The 21,804-nt window shown below is 35.3% G+C and overlaps 1 protein-coding gene across 1 annotated transcript; it reads left to right on the top strand.

Moving 5' to 3' along the window:
• Positions 1–386: 386 nt before the first annotated feature.
• Positions 387–21,109, top strand: LOC121380100 (nucleolar protein 11-like). The gene is made up of 15 exons (XM_041508853.1): positions 387–533; positions 4,345–4,458; positions 5,274–5,330; positions 5,980–6,180; positions 6,428–6,578; positions 7,266–7,421; positions 10,464–10,546; positions 12,337–12,519; positions 13,954–14,019; positions 15,221–15,408; positions 16,487–16,612; positions 18,063–18,176; positions 19,586–19,664; positions 20,100–20,186; positions 20,821–21,109. The coding sequence occupies exons 1-15, from the start codon at positions 402–404 to the stop codon at positions 21,049–21,051; spliced, it is 1,968 nt and encodes a 655-aa protein (XP_041364787.1). The 5' UTR covers positions 387–401; the 3' UTR covers positions 21,052–21,109.
• The last annotated feature ends 695 nt before the right edge of the window (positions 21,110–21,804 follow it).

Here is a 21,804-nt window from a genome sequence, read left to right as displayed (position 1 = left end):
GATTTCTAAATTTGAATTGCGATCACGGGCAAAATAAAATAAAATACATGTACTAGTAAAATAAAATTAAAAACAGTATATATGTATATTGTGGGGAAAGATTATTAATTATATAAATACACACAAAGTATCAACGATAATGTGTTTCTTTGGGCCGTTTCTTTTCTAAATAATTTATCTTAAACCTTCTCCCCTCTTTGTTGTTTATGTTTTCAAGGACTAAAGGTTTGGCTTCTAATGTGTTCTTTATTTCATGCATTCCAGGATCACTGTCTATACGATGTATAAATAACTGAAGGAATATGGAACAAATTTACGCGAATGAAGAGTGATATGTTAAATCGGGATCTTTGCTGGTGCGCCTTTCTGTAGGGTGGAAAGTAATTATAATAAGAACAACAATGGCAGCGCTCAGAGATGGATTGTTTTTGGCAAATTTACCCAGTGAAAATTCGCTTTTGGGCGTTGAACAAAGCAATACAGAAGACTGCGTTGTTGTAACATGCAAAACTGGTTTCATTAAATCTTACAAGGTCGGTATTGTTTGTCAACACGTCGAATAAATGTTTGTAAGAACTTTTTCGTTCGGTCCACGTGTGGAATCTTCGGTTCAAATCATGAATTGGACAGACTTGGTCACAAGTTGGTTTTTCAGATCAACGCTGATATCCGTTTATATGACCAAAAATATCGTAACTGGTCGCCCCCTTGTTACAGAGTTCACCCGAGTTGTTTTGTCGGCATGAGTTCGACCCACCCACCCCCCTCCCCTTGAATGGTTAGTGTTAGGTTTACAAATTACAGTGCTGTCCGGTGTATCGGCGCACCTAAGCTTTCAAGAACCACTTTCTATGTGAACATTGTGAAATATTTAATAAAATACGTCTCTCACCAATGAAGAAGTGCATAATACGAAATACACTAAAAACTGTTTTATGTCTGTAGTAAATAAACATTTTAAAATGGTGCATAAATATAGGCACCCCCTTGTATCCAAAACGATTTGCATGTCCTGTGATTCAGCGCAGTAGATGTAGATCGTTGACCCCGCTATTTATAAACCGCCCATGACCTCACTTTTAGCCTATAAACGCTACACTATTGTCCCAGAATTATTTTAGTACTTTTTTGTTTTGTCTTGTTAAAAATATTACTATGAAAATGAACGATCACATATGACCCATCTCATGATCAGTTTCGGAATCGTTTTCTTGAGTGGCACAGTACTGCAGATGTTCATTGTAATGCATGGCTAAGATGCCTACGTGGATTTTATTTTTCTCGGGTAGATTGTGCACACATGTGGATCTTATTTCATTTTTATTTTTATAACAATGTGACAATTGTGAAATGGAATGACTGTCAATTAAGGTGTAAAATTTTCGTTTTGTTTGCATTTTCCTGTGTTTTCTTTTTCGGTTTAAATAAAAAAATAACCCAACAAAAATAATTACATTTATACTGTTTACTATAATTTTTAAAATGCGGGAAAGGTGTTTTTAGACTGGTTTTAACATTCTTAATATCAATAAGGATGACCTACTTCGTGTTTATAAACACGAAAACAGGTGAATGATTTATTTTGAAATTATTATATAATTATTGATAATTCTGAAGAAAAAAAAAATAATTCCACCCTTAAAAATAAATATGTTGATACTTGATTAACCATTGAAAAAGGAATTCAACTTTAATTCGTTAAAAACTCTGACAACATGACAACTTCCTAAGCATACTCATGCAAAATACCAAGTGCGCCGATACTTCGGACACGGTTGTAGACTTTAGTCTTTAGTCTAGACTCATATTAGAGCATTGATATATGTTTCAAAATAGATTATAAAATCAAGTGACATCCCGCAAGTATTTAATAAATTAATAGAAGAATATATATCGAAAACACACTAACAACAAAACAAATAATTTTGAGTAACTATTGTCAGTAGTATTGACCAAATTTGACTGGGCCAGTTTCCTGGGAATAATTAGGCTATATCGGAACCACTTTCAAAATGGAACCCCTTTATAGACATAAAAATAAATCAAAGTAATAAATGTTTAATATACATGTAGCTGTTATTTTATTAAAGATATCATCGTTCACAACTTGTAATGACACCGTTTTAGCCATACATTGGGGGGTTGTTTTTGGCTCTGTTTTAGCCGTAGGTTGTGATGCTGTTTCAGCCAACGCTAGGTTCTGTTTTGTCCAGTGTAGTTCCATTTTCATTTGAGGCCGTTTTGGCATGGTTCCGTTTTCGTTATAACCCGTTTCCAGAATATTATATAGTGCTTGCACAGTTCAGAACTCCGAAGTTGTCTATTAGCAATGTACATGGTGTATGTATTGTGTATTTCGACATGATCATTCTGAACCGTTTTGTTTGAATGGTTTACAATTCCTACATGGCTGATGTGGAGTCGCAGATTTAATGCGAAAACCCCCCACAAAAAACTAAATAAATAAATAAGTAAAAGATAAATCATCCGTAGTTGCAGTTTTTAACTCATCCATCAGTTTTCTCGCATTTGGTGAGCAGGCAAGTTCTTTCTGCATGCCTGCATGGGGCTTAATAAATATGGTCTTATTAGCAGGATAGTTTTAATAGTGGGTTACTATCATTTTAAGTTGATTCCAGATTATATATTATAACATAAGAAATAGATTACAAATACTGTAAAATACTTTATTTTCACTTGGAATTTATTTTTGCTTTTTTCGCGTTTGAATAAAATTCGTGAAAATTAATTCCACGCGAATCTAAAGGCTGACGAAAATTGGACATTAAAATAAATAAATGTAGTCTCATTCAGTCCGATCCGAGACTTGTAGTAACAATGCATCACTTATAACTTTACATCAAGAAGTGATATTAAAGTAAAGACAATATATTACATGATAATACACATTATGAAGTTTTGTATGGTTTTTGCTGGCGATGAAAGCAATACACATGTGTTTTAAAAAAAACCGAAAGTAATCTTGGAAGTGAACAAAATCCGGGTTGGGCTTGTATGCTGTAGCAATACTATACTTGTAATTCATATTGGGCTTTCACACTAAAGGTTTTATTTGCCTGTTAGTCAGTCATAAACCATTCTGAACAAGTATTTTGACAGTAATAAATATTGTTTAAATCAAACTTGCGCTAGCATTGCACCTTCAAATTCAGTGGGGGTTTTGGGGTTTGGTTTTTATAACAAGTTTGAAAATTACGAAAAAGAGCACGGGGCAGCCTAAGCACTTTGCGTACGCTTGCGGTATTTTGTAAACTATAAACGTAAAAAATTTATTAACGTCAGAACCAGTACTTTTTTTTATTGGGGGAGGGATGGGAATTCATAAATATATATTCTCGCGAACAGACTTATTTTCATTAAATCGCAAAAATTTGATCACGCAAAAATAAAGTATTTTTCAGTATCATTTTTTAAATTATTTATCATGAGCACTAAATTAGAATTAAGGACTAATGTCAATATGAATTTATAAATACTGAATATTAGTCAAATTATATGAAAAACATGTTTATTGTCTGTTGTTGAATTTGACATTTCTAATAATGATGTTGCATAGAAAATATCGAAATAGTGAAAGTACGACTACAACATTCATGTTTGGTTTTCATCGCTTTGACACAACTCGCTCAAAATACACAAACTCACTTTGTCAATGTCGCCTCTCTAAATAACACTTGTTTTGTTACCAATTGGATTAGTCAGTCACCTTGATAGAGCGATATTCCAATTAACATTTAGGTCCGCCTGTCTCGTTGGGATGGTAGTGAATGTGTATCTTCAACTAAACAATAATATACACATGTTGAGGCAACTTCAGAGTAATCAACGTTCTGTGCTGGGCATTAAAAGCAATTGTAATGATGTTTATATATATATATATGTGTTTGTGTGTGTGTGTGTGTGTGTTATATAAATTACTTAAAAAGGGTTAGATAGCTCTTAGCATTATAAACTGTATATGTATATACAGTGAAACCCCTCAAAACCGTTTTTGAGGGGAATCCGGTTTACAGAGGTTTCAGTATTTGAAGCTTGCCAGACTGAATGTCCAGTAATTTTTTTTGCCTATTTCAGGGCTAGCTCTGGGTGAGCAAAACATTTCGCCAAATTGTCTAATAAACTTTAAAAATGGCAGAACATGACAGTTATTTTCTTTAAAATGTCAATTATTACATGAAATTATTTCGCCGAACTAAAATAAAATTCGCCAACTGCTTTCAAAATTTGCAATTGGCGAATTTGGCGAGTGTCAGAGCTAGCCCTGAATTTCAATGTTATGCTTTGTGTTCTTAGAATAAATTTATATCATTTTCTTTATTATAGCTAAGCGATCAGAAACTATTACAGAGCTGGTCCATCAGCCATGGGTCTCGGATCTCAAGTCCAGCTGTTTGGAATGAACAGCGGCAACAGCTGTTTACTGTCGACAATAAGCAGGTAACCATTGTAACCACTCAGTGACGTGATTTATATAGAGAATAACTAGTTAATGAATTTGGATATCTGCTTTATCCTTTGAAGGTAAGAATGGGAAATTTCTCATTCGGCCTGAACAGGATAAAGCAGATATCCGATGTCATTAATTAGTTATTATCTTTATCCTGCAGTCCATAAAAATTATGGGGAAAAGCTATTATATCTGTTATTTCAGCCACATTGTACAATAACCAAGATGTCAAATGAGCGATTTTGTAATGTAGGCTATGCGTGTGACATCACATGAATGATGTCAAAAGTCATAGCCTGCTAGTAGCAAGATATGACTTTGCTTTATCTGACATCATATTCTGTCAATAGAAATGGTGGTGGCAGGATAAACTAATTATAATCTACACGTACATACAGGTACACATTTCAAAGTTGTGACGTCAAACTGTGTATATGTGTTATGTGGGATAGACAGTCATTATAATGCAGAATGTTGGAAATAGTTTTTAGTACAGAAATATATGGGTAGACTACGACTATATTCAGAATCATACCTCCCTCCATAATTTTAATTTCTAAATTTGGTTTGAACAGGTTTATTTTATACATTAAAAAAGAACAAATTGCACATCGCCAAAAAGTTTATTAACAAAGTAAAACTTAGTAGTTCATTCCCACTTAAATTTAAATGTTCTTTCTGCTTTTACCTTATAGTAGCTTAATTAAGTGCATGGGGTTTATTGGTCCAATTTTGTTTTAATTTAAATTAAATTATGATGCCGGTATCTACATGTATTACTGTATGTACATTTATTTTGTTTTAGGTTATTAAAATTTGGACCAATGATCAGAAAAACTTTGAAAAAGCACATAAGAAGCGAGTAAGTAATCCTAAATTTAAATGTGTATTGTATAATATATCTTTTTCTTTTTAATGTTTGAACTAGTTTTTTAAAGAAATGTCCTAGTCTAAAACTGTTCTTTTGAAAATGTTTTGACTGAAAATCAAGGCACGAACTTAACGGCAATTGTCGTCGTTGAGATATAAATTGCCATAGGTAGAGAGCATCACCGATGGCACTTTTGTTCCGTTGATAAAGCTCCTCAACAGTGGCGAAATGTATACAGCTAGTGTACATTATCTGCCAATATTTAACATTTGCACATTTAAAAGATGTCTACATATAACAAGATAGCCTTTCATTCAGATTTATTTATTTAAAAAAAATTGCCTCAGGCATGCTCAAAATTGCTGTCGGTGGACTGTTTCACCCATGGCAATTCTTTAAAAAATTGCTGTGGGAGACAAAATTCTTAACTTCGAGCCCTGGAAAATATGTGCAGGGTAAAACTTGTTTTGAAATGATATTTATTAGAACATTTTCAATTAATTAGTATCATCGGGGTTTTGACTAGACATTTATGAATGGTGGAAGTATCAATGTCAAAGGTACATGAATGTTCGTTATTTAAAAAACAAAATCAAATTTGATCAATTATTTTTATTAATACCTTTGTTTTATATTGTAGGTGAAATCAGAAGTGTTTTGTGTGGTGTCTGAAGAAGGGTTTGAACCTGTAGTTGTGTGTGAAAAGGGGAAAGTGGATTTCTTCAGCAAAATTAAGGGATCTTCAAGTGAAGAAAAGTTTGAAGAAGGGGAGATAACTCACTGGTGTCGAAGTTTCAAATGTAGAGGCAACCAGTGTCTTGTTCTGATATCTGAAACAAAAGTAAGTTGAGAAGATGATTCAGCAGAAAGTAATCAGACTTCCATAACTATCAATTTGAATGTTTTAACCTTCTGGCTACTGACAGGACTAGCTATGGGTGAGCACAAAATTTCACAAAATTATCAATTAAAATTAAAAAATTGCAAAAATTCTTCAGTCGTTTTTTAAAATTATCAATTGGCGAATTTGGTGAGTGCCAGAGCTAGGCCTGCATTTGAATTGATAGCATCTGTTGTTTTTGTTTCAGGACAAGTTGTGTAGAATACATTACTTTCAATACCAGGCAGACGGTCAGCAGTGGATGCACAAGGTGGCAGCACCTAGACAGCTGAATGGGATTTCAAGTGTCGCCAGCTGCTGTCTTTCCAAGAAGCAGGACCCAACACTGCTTTTACTAAGTAAACTGTTGTTTCTGTTGAATGTTAACTGGACATGTAATCTTAAAATTATGATATACATATATTCTAAAATTAGTATGGGGTTTGAGAAATAAATTATATTAAAAAAATATAGATAAAAGAAAATGAAATGGGAGGTAGGTAGATTATTCAAGAACATAGACCTAGTTTCAGTCCAATACAGTATTGTTTGCTTGCACCACAGTGTCTGGTTAATGACTTACCAGATGCGATAGATGTGAGCGATTATTTGAGAAAATATTAATTTCAATTGGTGCATTGTAACTGAACGTATGGGACTTGACAGATGTGTCTGTCATGTCGTACACATGCGGTTAGGATACAAGGATTGAAATCAATTATTTCTAAAATAATCACTCGCGTCTTGTTAGGATACAGCTTTATTAATTAAAACCCCCAATTCTTGAATTAGTTTTTGGCAGATATATTATGAAATGAATTCAACATCAATTGGTAATTGGTGGGGGTGGGGGTGCCATAGTTCAGAAGTCAGTTTAAAGAGTGATGAAAAAAGAAAACATTCTCCAGTTTAGTAAATTACAGATTTACATGTAACCATGGAAAACACACTAAAACTAAAAATCCTTACAATGTATAGTCCACTACAAAACATTTACTTCAAAAATTGAATATAATATTAAATGTTATAGTATAAAATCATTTCAGCACAGAATGGTGACATACTTGAGTGTGGCCTTGGCCTCTCGAAGAATACAGAGGATCTTGTTACCTTGGCAACAGTGAACATACAGCAGGATGCCAGTATCGTAGCTGTCGGTTTATCACATGTGGCTATTGCTGGCATCAAGAATGACCGCACCTGTAAGTTTATGTTCTAATGTGTACATTTCTCGCTTACATCAAAAATATACATATGGTAATGCATGCAGTATTAGAGACTTTAAACAGAGCTACATCCAACTTGATGGCCTACTTAGAAAACTCGAATGGTAAAAAGATACATATGGTAATGCATGCAGTATTAGAGACTTTAAACAGAGCTACATCCAACTTGATGGGTTACTTAGAAAACTCGAATGGTAAAAATATACATATGGTAATGCGTGCAGTATTAGAGACTTTAAACAGAGCTACATCCAACTTGATGGCCTACTTAGAAAACTCAAATGGTAAAAATATACATATGGTAATGCATGCAGTATTAGAGACTTTAAACAGAGCTACATCCAATTTGATGGCCTACTTAGAAAACTCGAATGGTAAAAATATACATATGGTAATGCGTGCAGTATTAGAGACTTTAAACAGAGCTACATCCAACTTGATGGCCTACTTAGAAAACTCGAATGGTAAAAATATACATATGGTAATGCGTGCAGTATTAGAGACTTTAAACAGAGCTACATCCAACTTGATGGCCTACTTAGAAAACTCGAATGGTAAAAATATACATATGGTAATGCGTGCAGTATTAGAGACTTTAAACAGAGCTACATCCAATTTGATGGCCTACTTAGAAAACTCAAATGGTAAAAATATACATATGGTAATGCGTGCAGTATTAGAGACTTTAAACAGAGCTACATCCAATTTGATGGCCTACTTAGAAAACTCAAATGGTAAAAATATACATATGGTAATGCGTGCAGTATTAGAGACTTTAAACAGAGCTACATCCAATTTGATGGCCTACTTAGAAAACTCAAATGGTAAAAATATACATATGGTAATGCGTGCAGTATTAGAGACTTTAAACAGAGCTACATCCAACTTGATGGGTTACTTAGAAAACTCGAATGGTAAAAATATACATATGGTAATGCGTGCAGTATTAGAGACTTTAAACAGAGCTACATCCAACTTGATGGGTTACTTAGAAAACTCGAATGGTAAAAATATACATATGGTAATGCGTGCAGTATTAGAGACTTTAAACAGAGCTACATCCAACTTGATGGCCTACTTAGAAAACTCGAATGGTAAAAATATACATATGGTAATGCGTGCAGTATTAGAGACTTTAAACAGAGCTACATCCAACTTGATGGCCTACTTAGAAAACTCGAATGGTAAAAATATACATATGGTAATGCGTGCAGTATTAGAGACTTTAAACAGAGCTACATCCAATTTGATGGCCTACTTAGAAAACTCAAATGGTAAAAATATACATATGGTAATGCGTGCAGTATTAGAGACTTTAAACAGAGCTACATCCAATTTGATGGCCTACTTAGAAAACTCAAATGGTAAAAATATACATATGGTAATGCGTGCAGTATTAGAGACTTTAAACAGAGCTACATCCAACTTGATGGGTTACTTAGAAAACTCAAATGGTAAAAATATACATATGGTAATGTGTGCAGTATTAGAGACTTTAAACAGAGCTACATCCAACTTGATGGCCTACTTAGAAAACTCGAATGGTAAAAATATACATATGGAAATGCGTGCAGTATTAGAGACTTTAAACAGAGCTACATCCAACTTGATGGCCTACTTAGAAAACTCGAATGGTACAAATATACATCTGGTAATGCGTGCAGTATTAGAGACTTTAAACAGATCTACATCCAACTTGATGGCCTACTTAGAAAACTCGAATGGTAAAAATATACATATGGTAATGCGTGCAGTATTAGAGACTTTAAACAGAGCTACATCCAACTTGATGGCCTACTTAGAAAACTCAAATGGTAGAAAGATAACGGTGCTGTGTCAAAACTGCAATAATGGGGGTTTCCAGAAAAAGTATTAATTAAATTTTGCTTTAAAACAAAGTTTATACCTTCAGCTATATGCCTATAAAAAATTACAACCAAATAATTCCATTTACTGGTAGAAATATTTTTATTTTAGGGGGGAATCTTGAGAGTGTGGCACACACATTAACTGTTTTATTATGTGTATACATTTAAAAACACCAAATTTAACCAGAATTCTTTGTAGTCAACTGAAAAAACTAAAGAAACAAAGATGATAACCATGCTACATTTAGCCACAACTTATTCAGGAAACCGCTCTTGTCAAAAATAAAACGTTTCAAAATTATTATTCTTGTTCTAAATATAAAAATATTATGCTGTATCCTCATGTAATTGTGAACTGGACCTATTGATTTGATGAACTAATGTTTTACCTTGTTCGATTTATTATCAAAAAAAAAAATTTAACACTCGTGCTAGTTTCTGTTGTGAAGAGATTAAATACATGTCGTAGTCTAATGTTGACATTCTTCAGATACACCCGTAAACCAGATTATTGTTTTTCAAAGTGAAGCGTGTTTCGTCATTTGCTGTGACAGTCGAGCGTTGTTAATCCTTGGCCACTTTCATTTCAGTAATGCCAGAAACTACTAATTAATACTTAAATTTTAACTACCGGTACTTAATAATAGCACGTTTTTAGTGAAACATACAACTATTTTATTACCAAAAGTAGTATTTTATATCCAAATATTACGATTATAACAGAGTGTAAAATTAACAATTTTTCCAAGGGAACATGAAAACTGGCGAAACGTTACAAAATGTACTGATAAATGTTCACTTCGCCTATTTTTATCAAACTTTTCCCCCTCTCTTATGGGAAGGTCGAAGTTACTTCTCCTACTTTTTCAATTCTAGATTAGGGCCTGGTAATGTATTTATTACAATATGCTAGATTTATGTGAAGGTATTGATCATTGTTATCAATGTGCTCTAGTTGTGTCGTTAAACAAAACAAACTTCTGATCATTGTTATACCTGTGTGTTAGACATCTAACCGCTGCAGTTTGAGGTGATTCTTGAACAGTAATTTTCTTCCAATAGTTAAAGAAGTATGGGTTTGGAATTAAACGGGTAAATAATATTAAAATATTGTTTTGTGTCTATATACATTTTGTTTTTCTTTGATCAGATGGCCTGGGTATTTTTGATATCAAGTTTAGAACTCTTTTAGTGTGGAAACCATTTCCAGAGCCAGTCAGTGCAAAACCCAAGGTAACGAACACCTTTTAAAAAAAAATTGTATAATGATTTTTAATTGATAAATAAAGTACTAGTATATATTTTTGAGTCTGTATCTCTTGACATATTTAAGAAATAAACTGTATTGCATAACAAACAAAGAATATATACATTATATGTACTATATTATATATATATATACATTATATGTACTATGTTATATATATATACATTATATGTACTATATTATATATACATTATATGTACTATATTATATATATATATACATTATATGTACTATATTATATATATATATATATACATTATATGTACTATATTATATATACATTATATGTACTATATTATATATACATTATATGTACTATATTATATATACATTATACAGTGAACTCTGTCTAAACCGGATTCTGTGTAATCCGGATCTCTGCGTAAACCGGTCCATTTCTAAAGCCCCGTTCAGCTACCGTTTATCTCTTAGGTATAAATCTCTGCCTAATCCGTATTCTGTCTATTCCGGACTCCGGATCAAAAATCAAGAACAAAAGAACCATTCATGTATTAATTACCTCTGTCTACACCGGACTGGGATTTGACTGAACGACGGGCTGCTTAATAAGTTAAACAATGATCGTCAATTGCCAAGTAATCAGGATGCCGTCGCAAGATCGAATACAAAATGTAATCGCACTCATGTGAAGTTTACTCTTATTGCGGTGGGCGTTAGATCAATCGGATTAATATTAGTGTGTGTGTTGATACCTAACTGATTTCACTCTTATGAACTCGGCGAGTTTTACTTGTCAACCTAACGCATGTCTAAATAGGTGCGACTCGCTTGTATATTTTGTGTTGTCTTATTTCATTTATAATGGCGGAGCGACCCAAAAAAACGGCAACGTATCGAAGTTTCGTTAGAAACTAAAGTCAAATGAATACAAAAATTAGTCAAAACAGAACGATTTACCACAAAATTTTTAATTCGTATGTACGAATAAATAATGTTTTAGGAAATAAAATGAAATTTAACCTAGTACAAATATTAGAACGACCAGGAACACGTTTAATATGCAGCCACTAATATTTTATGCAAAAAAATATATTTGATACGTAATTAATCGTTAAAAAATCTCTGTTAGTCTATAACATCTTAAAAATTGCAGCAAACTTAGAAATGTCCCTTTAAGTATATGTTTTATGTCTGTGAAATAATCGATTGCAAGTCTGGGTCTGTGTTTCCCAACCATCCATGGGTTCAAATGTCATTGTTGATAGCGAGTTGTCGATCATTCAAGAACCATAACTCTGGATGAACTCTGTCTAAACCGGTCCTCTATGTAAACCGGACTATTTCGACGGTACGAAGTGAGTCCGGTTTAGACAGAGTCCACTGTATGTACTATATTATATATACATTATATGTACTATATCATATATACATTATATGTACTATATTATATATACATTATATGTAGATGAGATTGTGGTTTATTATTTTTAAAATGTAATCACTGCATTATGTCTTGTTTTCCTTACTTATAATGGGATGGGATGTAGCTCAGCGGTACAGCACTCACCTGATGCAGGATCGATCTAGGATTCCCGTCGGTGAGCCCATTGTGCTATTTCCCGTTCCAGCCAGTGTTTCACAACTGGTGTAACAAAGGCCGTGTTATGTGCTATCCTGTCAGTGGCATGGTGCATATAAAAGATCCCTTGCTGCTAATCGAAAAGAGTAGCCCATGAAGTGGCGACAGCATCGTTAAACATTCATTCATTCATTCATTCTTTCCTGTTTTTACCAGCTTTTCTGCCAGCACAGTTGCCTGTTTTTGACATGTTCGCGAAACCTGTACACATTTCCTTATGAGTGTGAACAGTCGACACTAATAAAGTTTCTGGGTCAACAACAAAAAGTGGCTGACATCACAGAGAAGGACACACTTGTCGGCATGGTGATGTGGAGTGCGAAAACAAAACTGAACAAGGCGAGTATTATCAGCAGTCAGAATTACCAAATGTTTGACATCCAGTAGCTGTTGATTAATAAATCAATGTGCTCTAGGGTTGTCGTTAAACAAAACAAACTCTTCTTCTTTTGGACGTTGTGGTCCGTCATATTACAATTATAACACTTTGTATATGTGTTGTAACCCAGTGGTAAAGTGCTCACTCAATACGCGGTCGGTCTGGGTTCGATCCCCGTCGGTGGGCTCATTGGTCTATTTCTCGCTCTCCAGCCAGTGCACCACGACTGGTACATCAAAGGCCATGGTATGTGCTATCCTGTCTATGGGATGGTGCATATAAAACATCCCTTGCTTCTAATTGAAAAGAGTAGCCCATGAAGTGACGACAGCGGGTTTCCTCTCTATATATATCTGTGTGGTCCTTAACCATATATCCGACACCATATAAACGTAAATAAAATATGTTGAGTGCATCTTTAAATAAAACATTTCCTTCTTTCCTTTGTATGTGTGTCCTGCTTCAGTTTGTAAAGTCTAGTATTAATTTAACAGTGTTCTCGCTGGGTTAAAATTAAAGGAGGGCTGCCACACGGCACCACACCCTTCAAAAACAAAACAAAAAAACTTCCCAAAAAACGGAAAGCAGAAAAAAAAGGATGGGGGGGGTGGGGTGGGGGAGAGAATAAAAATCGCAGTTTTAGGTCCACAGTTCAGTGCACCGTTTCCCAATTTGCGAACCACTGTTCATTTGTTTTTATTTTTATTTTATTTTTATTTTTAATGGTACATGTATAAACATTTCTGCATGCAAACCCCTTACCCATGTCAAGAGATGGGCTTTGAGGAGGACTTTTGATTAATTATCCTTTATTATGAAACTTTCATTAAATGTTTTTGCCTAATTCCCTTTCTATAGCTTGAGATTTTGTTTATATATTTGTCTGATACAGGGGAATTATTTACTGTATAATGGTTTCAGTACAACCAGTTTTTTGTGTACACATTGCCGTCGGTAACATAATATAGTCTGTCCCATCTTCCTACAGAAGGGTATTCAGTTTGGTTTGACATAAGAAGAAAAGTAAAATTGTTTTGGAAATAACTAAAAAACCAACTATTTTTGTATGTAATTTAGAAAACAATCGGCTCAGAAATAAATAGCTTGTAGTAATATTGCATAGGATGAAAAAAGGAATTCCTTGTGACACAGGGTTTCTGCCAACGAGTAAAATGGGTATGGTACCATACCCAAAACTATTTGCTGAATTTTTTTTTTTTTTTAAGTTAACCTTTTGATAAAATTAATTACTGTATGATTTTTCTTATCCTTAACCCTGTGGGATGGAATATAAGTATTAATACCGGATCAATTTCTTTTAGTTTCCTCCCTGTGGTATATCATTTGCAGGATCTTGTTGTTAATGACAACTATTTTTTCTTCACTTTATGCAGTCTTCACAAGCTCGAAGCAATGAAAATATTGCTGCATTGCTGTCTGACTTGGTGAATCGGGAAAAGGTAAGTATTAAAAATAATTATCTCCTGTTTGTCATAGTAAATTAGGATATTGTAATGGCACTGTCTTTTATATGCAAGGCATGAAAGGATGTGACGTAATCTAACAACATCATGACATGCGTTATGGTGTGAAAGCAATCATGATGATGTCATTAATTACATCACATATGTCTGAGGCTTCCATCCCTGTTGAAAAGTAAAATGTTAGGCGGTGAAAATCTGAATGCTTTTTGTCCTAGGAGATCTTAGCAAAGTCAAGATAGGTGACATGTTTATCAACTACATGTAGTATGTGGAATTTGTGTCATTGTAATGGTTTTTTGATGACTTTTTGTCTGGACAAAATGTGAATAAACTTTATAGATAACTAAAGGTAGGAGAATAATAATTATATATCGTAGTTGTTAACAATGTGGTTCCGACTTTAGAGTGCATTAATAATCTTTATTGCTTTTGTTTACTCTTCTGTTTCCCATTTCAACCTGGAGAGGGACAAGCTACTCCTGTTGACATTTTTAATACTCAAAACTGCTAAGTGCAGCTTTCTTAGGGTGAATGTAAATTTGTACAAAATGTTCAATAATTTAAAAATATTGATAGAAAAAAGTAAGGGAGTTAAGGCTGGTAGGTATTGGGTTCGCATCCTGGTACTGGCTTGCACACAGTGCAAGTTTAATGACTCAGTGGGTAGGTGTAATGCCACTACACCAACTTCACTAACAACTAACCACTAACCCATGGTCTTGGACAGATGGTCCCCCATCGGTGGGCCCATTGGACTATTTCTAGTTCCAGCCAGTGCACCACGACTGGTATATCAAAGGCTGTGGTATGTGCTATCCTGTCTGTGGGATGGTGCATATAAAAGATTCCTTGCTACTAATTGAAAAATGTAGTGGGTTTCCTCTCTAAGGCTATACGTCTAAATTACCCTATGTTTGACATCCAATAGCCGATGATTAATAAATCAATGTCCTCAAGTTTCTTTTTTTTGGACAGACAATCCAGATAGCTGAGATAATTATGTGGGCCCAGAACAGTGTGCCTGAACCTTGATTGGATATAAGCATGGAAATAACTATAGAAATAAACAAAACGTTACAGTCACTGTTTGCTGTTAATGTGTGACCTCTTATTTTTTTTCATCATCATGTCAATTGTATAATATATTTTGTCATATATTGACTGACTCTCATTTTAGACGCAAACTCTGTCTGATTTCAAAGTGCTGTTTGATAGCTTAGTAAAAGAGCTTAGAAAGTCCATAAACAAGATCTGGGTGGCCAGTGCTCAGATGTCCGAATTGGTCAAGAGATGTTTTCAAGAAACGAAGTTCTGGCCGCGGAATCAGATCAGTCAGCTGGTAGAAAACAGTCTCATCTCTACACGGTAGGTTTTTGAGGGAAGGAGAATAATGGAATGTCCATTTAGCCATGTACAAACACATTGTTGGTTCAATGGTTGTGAGGAAGGAAGGAAGAAATGTTTTATGTAATAATGCACTCAACACATTTTATTTACGGTTATATGGCGTCGGACATATGATTAAGGACCACACAGATATTGAGAGAGGAAACCCGCTATCACCACTTTATGGGTTACTCTTTACAATTAGCAGCAAGGGATCTTTCATATGCACCATTCCAGAGACAGGATGGCACATACCACGGCCTTTGATATAACAGTCGTGGTGCACCGTCGGCCTAGGATTAATCCCCATCGGTGGGCCCATTGGGCTATTTCTCTTTCCAGCCAGTGCACCACGACTGGTATATCAAAGGCTGTGGTATGTACTGTCTTGTCTCTGGGATGGTGCATATCAAAGATCCCTAGCTACTAATGGGGAAAAAAATGTAGCGTGTTTCCTCTCTTCGAATTGGTCAAAATTACCAAATGTTTGACACCGAAGAGCTGATGATTAATAAATCAGGGTGCTCTAGTGGTGTTGTTAAACAAAACAATTTGTTTTTCCCAGCCAGTGCTCCACAACTGGTGTAACAAAGGCCATGGTATGTACCATCCTGTCTGTTGGATGCTGCATATAAAATATCCTTTGTTGTTAATAGGAGGCAGTCGGTATCATCTCATTTACTGTGTGGTCCTTAACAATGTGTCCAATGTGATATAACCATTATTAAAATGTAAATAAAACACTTCTTTCTTCCTTTAATCGGTGTATGTCACTGTGTTTGATCAGTTAGGCCTTGTTCACAGTGGGATACCTAGGGTATGGCAGGTGCCCTTGGCGCCACTTGAAGGGGGGGCGCCACTTGAAGGGGGGGCGCCACTGAGCAGTTTCCATTAAAGTTAGATGTTGTCTAAAAGATGGGTGTCAGATGATTGGACAGGGGTGCAATTTCAATGCTTGCCATAGGCGCTATATTCCGTAGATATGCCACTGCTCATAAAAAAAATTCAAATGACACTCACTACCGACTTTATTGAATTGTTTTGTTTTTCTCTGTAGGGAGATTCCGGCACTGTTTGACGCCCTGATTGCTCACAAGGAGGTGGCTCTCCTCCATCTATCGCTGAACATCCTGCCAGACATCCCCGAGTCGAGTCTCGTCAGCTGTCTACAGTGTTACTTAGGGTCAGTGTCAACATACAGTCTTAATCACAGACTCGGTGGTGTAGTCGTTAATGTAGCTCGTGTTTTCCTCTAGCATTATTCTATTATATGTGAGAATAGGACTAGAGATGACTGTGTGTAATACTTCGGAAGTTGTCGACGACGAAATGGTAGCCAGCTACTGTGTCTAAAATACACATTTTCTTTTCAACATTACCTGTCCTCAAGCAAGTGCACTCCCCTCCCCCCCCCCCCCCCCCATGGGTAGTAGTGTGGTCCAAACATCCTAAAAGCCAATGGGATGGCCTAAATTCTTCTACTGTATACTCCCTATAGTTCCTTCCAATCACGTGACTGTAACTTCCTTCTTTTTTCCAGACTAGTAGCCATAAGGGGGAGTGCACTTGTTTGAGGACAGGTAATGTATCCATAATAGAGAAAACACCTCACGTTTTCTCAATTTTTTCCTAAATCTGATGCCACAGACATTTAGTTCAATTATTCCTGAGTTCAGTGTGCACGATACGACCACTAAACATTAGCATGACAGTCAAATCACGTCTTCACACAGTTTGTCCTACGTCAGCACAACAATAGATTTTCACATGGGAACATTGGTTTTCGTCATCTAGTGTCAATACCGGTTACCAACATGTAAGTTTAATTGTCATGATTTGACTCAGGAATAATCAAACTAAAGGTCTGTGGCATCAGATTTAGGAAAATATTCAAATTTCAGACACAGTAGCTGGCTACCATTTGGTCATTGACTATTGCCAAAGTATTACACATGGCCATCTCTAGTGTTATTCTCATATATAATAAAATAACGCTAGAGGACACTCGAGCTATGGTTAATGGTGACTGTCTGTGAGAAAACCCTACCAAATTAAACAAATTGGTTCATACCTGTATCATGTACAGGCCAAAAGATTTTGTTCTGCTTTCAAGATTTCTAATAAATATGTAATTTCTATTTCGTTTACCTCAACACAAAACACTTTCCATATACTGTATTAAAATTAACAGTGTAGACCATAGTTTTTAAGCTATTGAAAATTCGGTAAAAGCAAATGAGTCCAGTCGGACAGGTCAGGTGATCAGTGATAAACTGTTAGAAGCAGTTTATAACTTTGCTTCCATTGGTCATTATCATCTGTTGCTAGAAATGGTGGTTACATCAATGAATGTTTAAAGACACCCTAGCATAAAAAAATACATTGTCTGATGGGTGTGGTCACAGAATAAAATCAGTTAAAATCCACATCTAGTATTGCATTGGTTAATGGTGCCATTTCTGTGGCTAAAGACCAATAATCAAATAACATTTTTGGATAAAACTATATATAACCCAAGATACATTTTTCTCATCCATCATGTAAAACAGAACTAATTTCAGACTGACTGTCAAATCTGTATTGGTACTAGAGGGCGAGGATTATCAAACATTATTTTTGCTGTTTGTTTCTAGATTTTCTGATGAGGACATTGGAGCTGTGATTGATGGTTCCGAGGATATTCCATCATTTCCAAATACCTACGATCATGTGGCTTGCAATATCAGTGCACCAAAAGCACACTTTATGTATCCTTTGTCTTGTGTGAATTTTTTAAAAAGTAATGAGTTAACCAGCAGAAGAAAAAAAAAGTTAGTTTGTTTTGTTTAACGACACCAATAGAGCACATTGATTTATTAATCATCGGCTATTGGATGTCAAACATATGGTCATTTTGAGTCAGAGAGAGGAAACCAGCTACATTTTTTCATTAGTAGCAAGGGATCTTTTTTATTTCAGGCTTGCAAGCAGGCCCTTATTTTCCTTATTTTTTGACAGCAGCCCTAATATTCCTTATTAAAGCTTCAAAATCCTAAAAAGCCAAAAAAAATTGGTGAAAATCCTAAATTTTCAATTTTTTTGAAAAATGCAACATAAAATAAGTGTTGGAATTAATTAAATCTAGCCTTAGTATACTTTCAGATAATGAATATGTTGAATTAATGTATTTCTCAGAAGACATCTTGGTGGTTATCAGCATCATATTCAGCATGGATTTGCACCATATCAGATTACTTTAATCTGGTTGTATTGATATGCTGAATATCGCTGTTGATGACCATTGGCATGATCTTCTGAGTTGGTAATTATCTTTTGTATTTATGTTCTCCCTGGACGTGAGTACAGAATGTTTTTCTTTTATATTGATTATTGAATTTCAGTCCTTATTTTTGTCAAAAAAGTCCTAAAAATAGCCCTTATTTTTTAAGAATTTTGCCCTAAAAAAAGCCCTTATTTTTCACAAAATCTTGCTTGAAAGCCTGTTATTTCGTACCACAGCCTTTGATATTAGTCAGGCGATCACTTCACCACTGGGCTACGTCCTGCCCCCTCCAGCAGAAGAAAGCATTAGCAGGTTCAACCGACTTTTTGACTTGGGTGTTATTTTACACCAACAATGTTAACCGTTTTCATGCATAGAGATCTCTGCTTCTTATATTTCTTTTCTACATCACCTGTCCTCAAACAAGTGCACTCCCTCCCCCCTCCACGCCACGGCTAGTAGTCTGGTCCGTACATCCCAACAGCCAATGGGATGGCCTAAAATTCTTCTAATGTATGCTCCCTCTATATCCGGCCACATGACTATAACTTATTTATAGCATAAGGTAGGCAAGACATTCAATTCTGCTGAATTCTTGTTCAGAAAGTTTGTTTTCCCCAGGTTTTTTCCCTCAAAATACTCATTTCTTGCCATCTGTCCTGAGGGGTGGAGGATAATAGTTTTGTTGTTATATCTTCTTTTATTGTTGAGGGTTACTTCTGTCTGCTAGCTAAATTGATCAACAATAAATTACAAACTTCAAGGTATTTTTATATATGCCATGTATTGTTTAATTTGTAAAACAATATTCAGGTTGGTCTTGTGACATTTATGGCTACACTGGGTTTTTGTCATTCTCGTAACATCATTGTTGTTTTCCTTTATTTGTATCAGTAACAAAGTGCTTGATATGCCTTACAGTGATGTTTTCCTGGTGGAATATCTGAGAAACCTCAAGTTTCAAAATACCCTCGTAAGTAGCCATTTTTATTTATCAGGGGTAAGATACCCATTTAAAAACAATATATTGAACTTATTTTTAAAAAGCAGAAAAGTAGTTAAACAACCATATTGAAATGGAGATCATTTTAAAGTATTTTTAGATCAAATCCAATGTATTTTGTGTAAATTATTATAAATAAAAAGCTGACATCCATGTTTTTGCAAAAAGGTATAATTATTTGTTGCAAATATTACACATAATCATAGAGTGTACATGAACATTTTATTTGTAAGAAATTATACTAAGAATGCTTGTATCAGTTATTATTATTATTTTATTTGGTCACAGGAAGACAATTTTTCGAGCAATTTTTGGTACCAGCAATAAAATTTACTAAAATAAAACATTTTAAAACCTTTTTGGCAATAAGATAATGACGATTTTCCATGTTTTTATATTTCAAAGGTATTGTTGGAATACCTTCTGTATTTGTTGAAACTGCCGCGAGACAAGTGTGTTGGTGAAATACAAAGCATGCCTGCCTTCTTGAAAGTAAGTTTAAATCACTTTTAATTCTCTGTCATCATTTTGGTTTGATTATTTCGACAGATGAGTTTGCACAAATGGCCATTTTAGTTGTGGTTTGGTTTCTTGGTTAGGGCAGGATTTTGTAATCACAACTTTGAAAAAGTATTATTATTTTTTAATAAGCTGATCAAATATATTTCCATGGGATTTTTGTTATGAATTGGTTAGGTTATCTGGCCTAAGGTACATTTAAGCTGTTGGTCATTATTAGAAACAATGAACCGGCCTCAGTGGTGCAGTGGTTAAGCCATTGGACTACAGGCTCGTAGGTACAGGGTTCGCAGCCCGGTACCGGCTCCAACCCAGAATGAGTTCAATGGGTAGTGTAAGGCTATTACACTCTCTCCTTTCTAACTAACCAACTAACCCACTGTCCTGGACAGACAAGCCAGATAGCTGAGGTGTGTGCCCAGGACAGCATGCTTGAACCTTAATTGGATATAAGCATGAAAATAAGTTGACATGAAATGAAAAGGAACAATGGATTTTACATAATCATTTTGCTTATCCGTATGCTTTTATAAACTAAACTTGCTTCGTGAGTACTTCACTTTCTGTATACTGATGACATTTTCTGTGTCTTAATTGTATCTTACAGGTCATAGACTGGATTTCTTTACTCCTCGATACAAACCTCTCGCAGATGGTTGTCTCCCCTGATGCCAAAGTGTTGCTCATACACCTGGACAAGGCCGTCACAGAACAGGTTCAACTTTACGACCAGTTCGTGTCTCTGAGCGCCACTCTCTGTCACATGCATTCTTTAGCTACCGTGCCAACCAATAAGAAAGTTGGACATTACTGGATAGAAGTACTACATGTTTTGTGATTGGACGACAAAAAATAAAATTCATCTGGCTTTCAAATATTAAAATGTCCGATGTCCATTTTTGTTTTGTTTTAGTCTCTCTGGGGTTTTTTCCCTCTTGTTTTTGGAGGGGGTTTGGGTGTGTGAGTGAGAACTTTTTTGTGCATGCCCATATATAAGGTTTTGGGCATGTCTATCCTGGGTCCGGTCTTTGGCGTGGCCATGGACCTGACCCGGGACAGAGAAGGTGGGGTTGGGAGGAGATTCCAAATATTGAAGGAAGGAAAGAAATGTTTTATTTAACAACGCACTCGACACATTTTATTTACGGTTATATGACGTCGGACATATGGTTAAGTACCACACAGATACTGAGAGAGGAAACCCGCTGTTGCCACTTCGTGGTCTATTTTTCGATTAGCAGCAAGGGATCTTTTATATGCACCATCCCACAGACAGGATAGCACATACCGCGGCCTATGATATACCAGTCATGGTGCACTGGATGGATAGAAAAATAGCTCAAATGGGTCCACCGATGGGGATCGATCCCAAACAGACCGTGCATCAAGCAAGGGCTTTACCACTGGACTACGTCCTGCCCCTTCAAACACTGATGTCAGTGTGCCAGTATTTCAGTGCTATGTACTGAAATGTCTGTGTACAAAAGTACATTCAAGACTAATGTATATTAAGCAGTAGTTAGTTTTGTTTTGGTTAAGGCCACCACTAGAGCACATTGATTAATTATCGGCTATTGGATTGGTCAAACAT

Source organism: Gigantopelta aegis, chromosome 8 (genome assembly GCF_016097555.1).
Source record: "Gigantopelta aegis isolate Gae_Host chromosome 8, Gae_host_genome, whole genome shotgun sequence".
NCBI classification, from domain to species: Eukaryota; Metazoa; Mollusca; class Gastropoda; order Neomphalida; family Peltospiridae; genus Gigantopelta; species Gigantopelta aegis.
The sequence above is the reverse complement of the archived record's forward strand: the minus strand, read 5'-3'. Positions and strand labels throughout refer to the sequence as shown.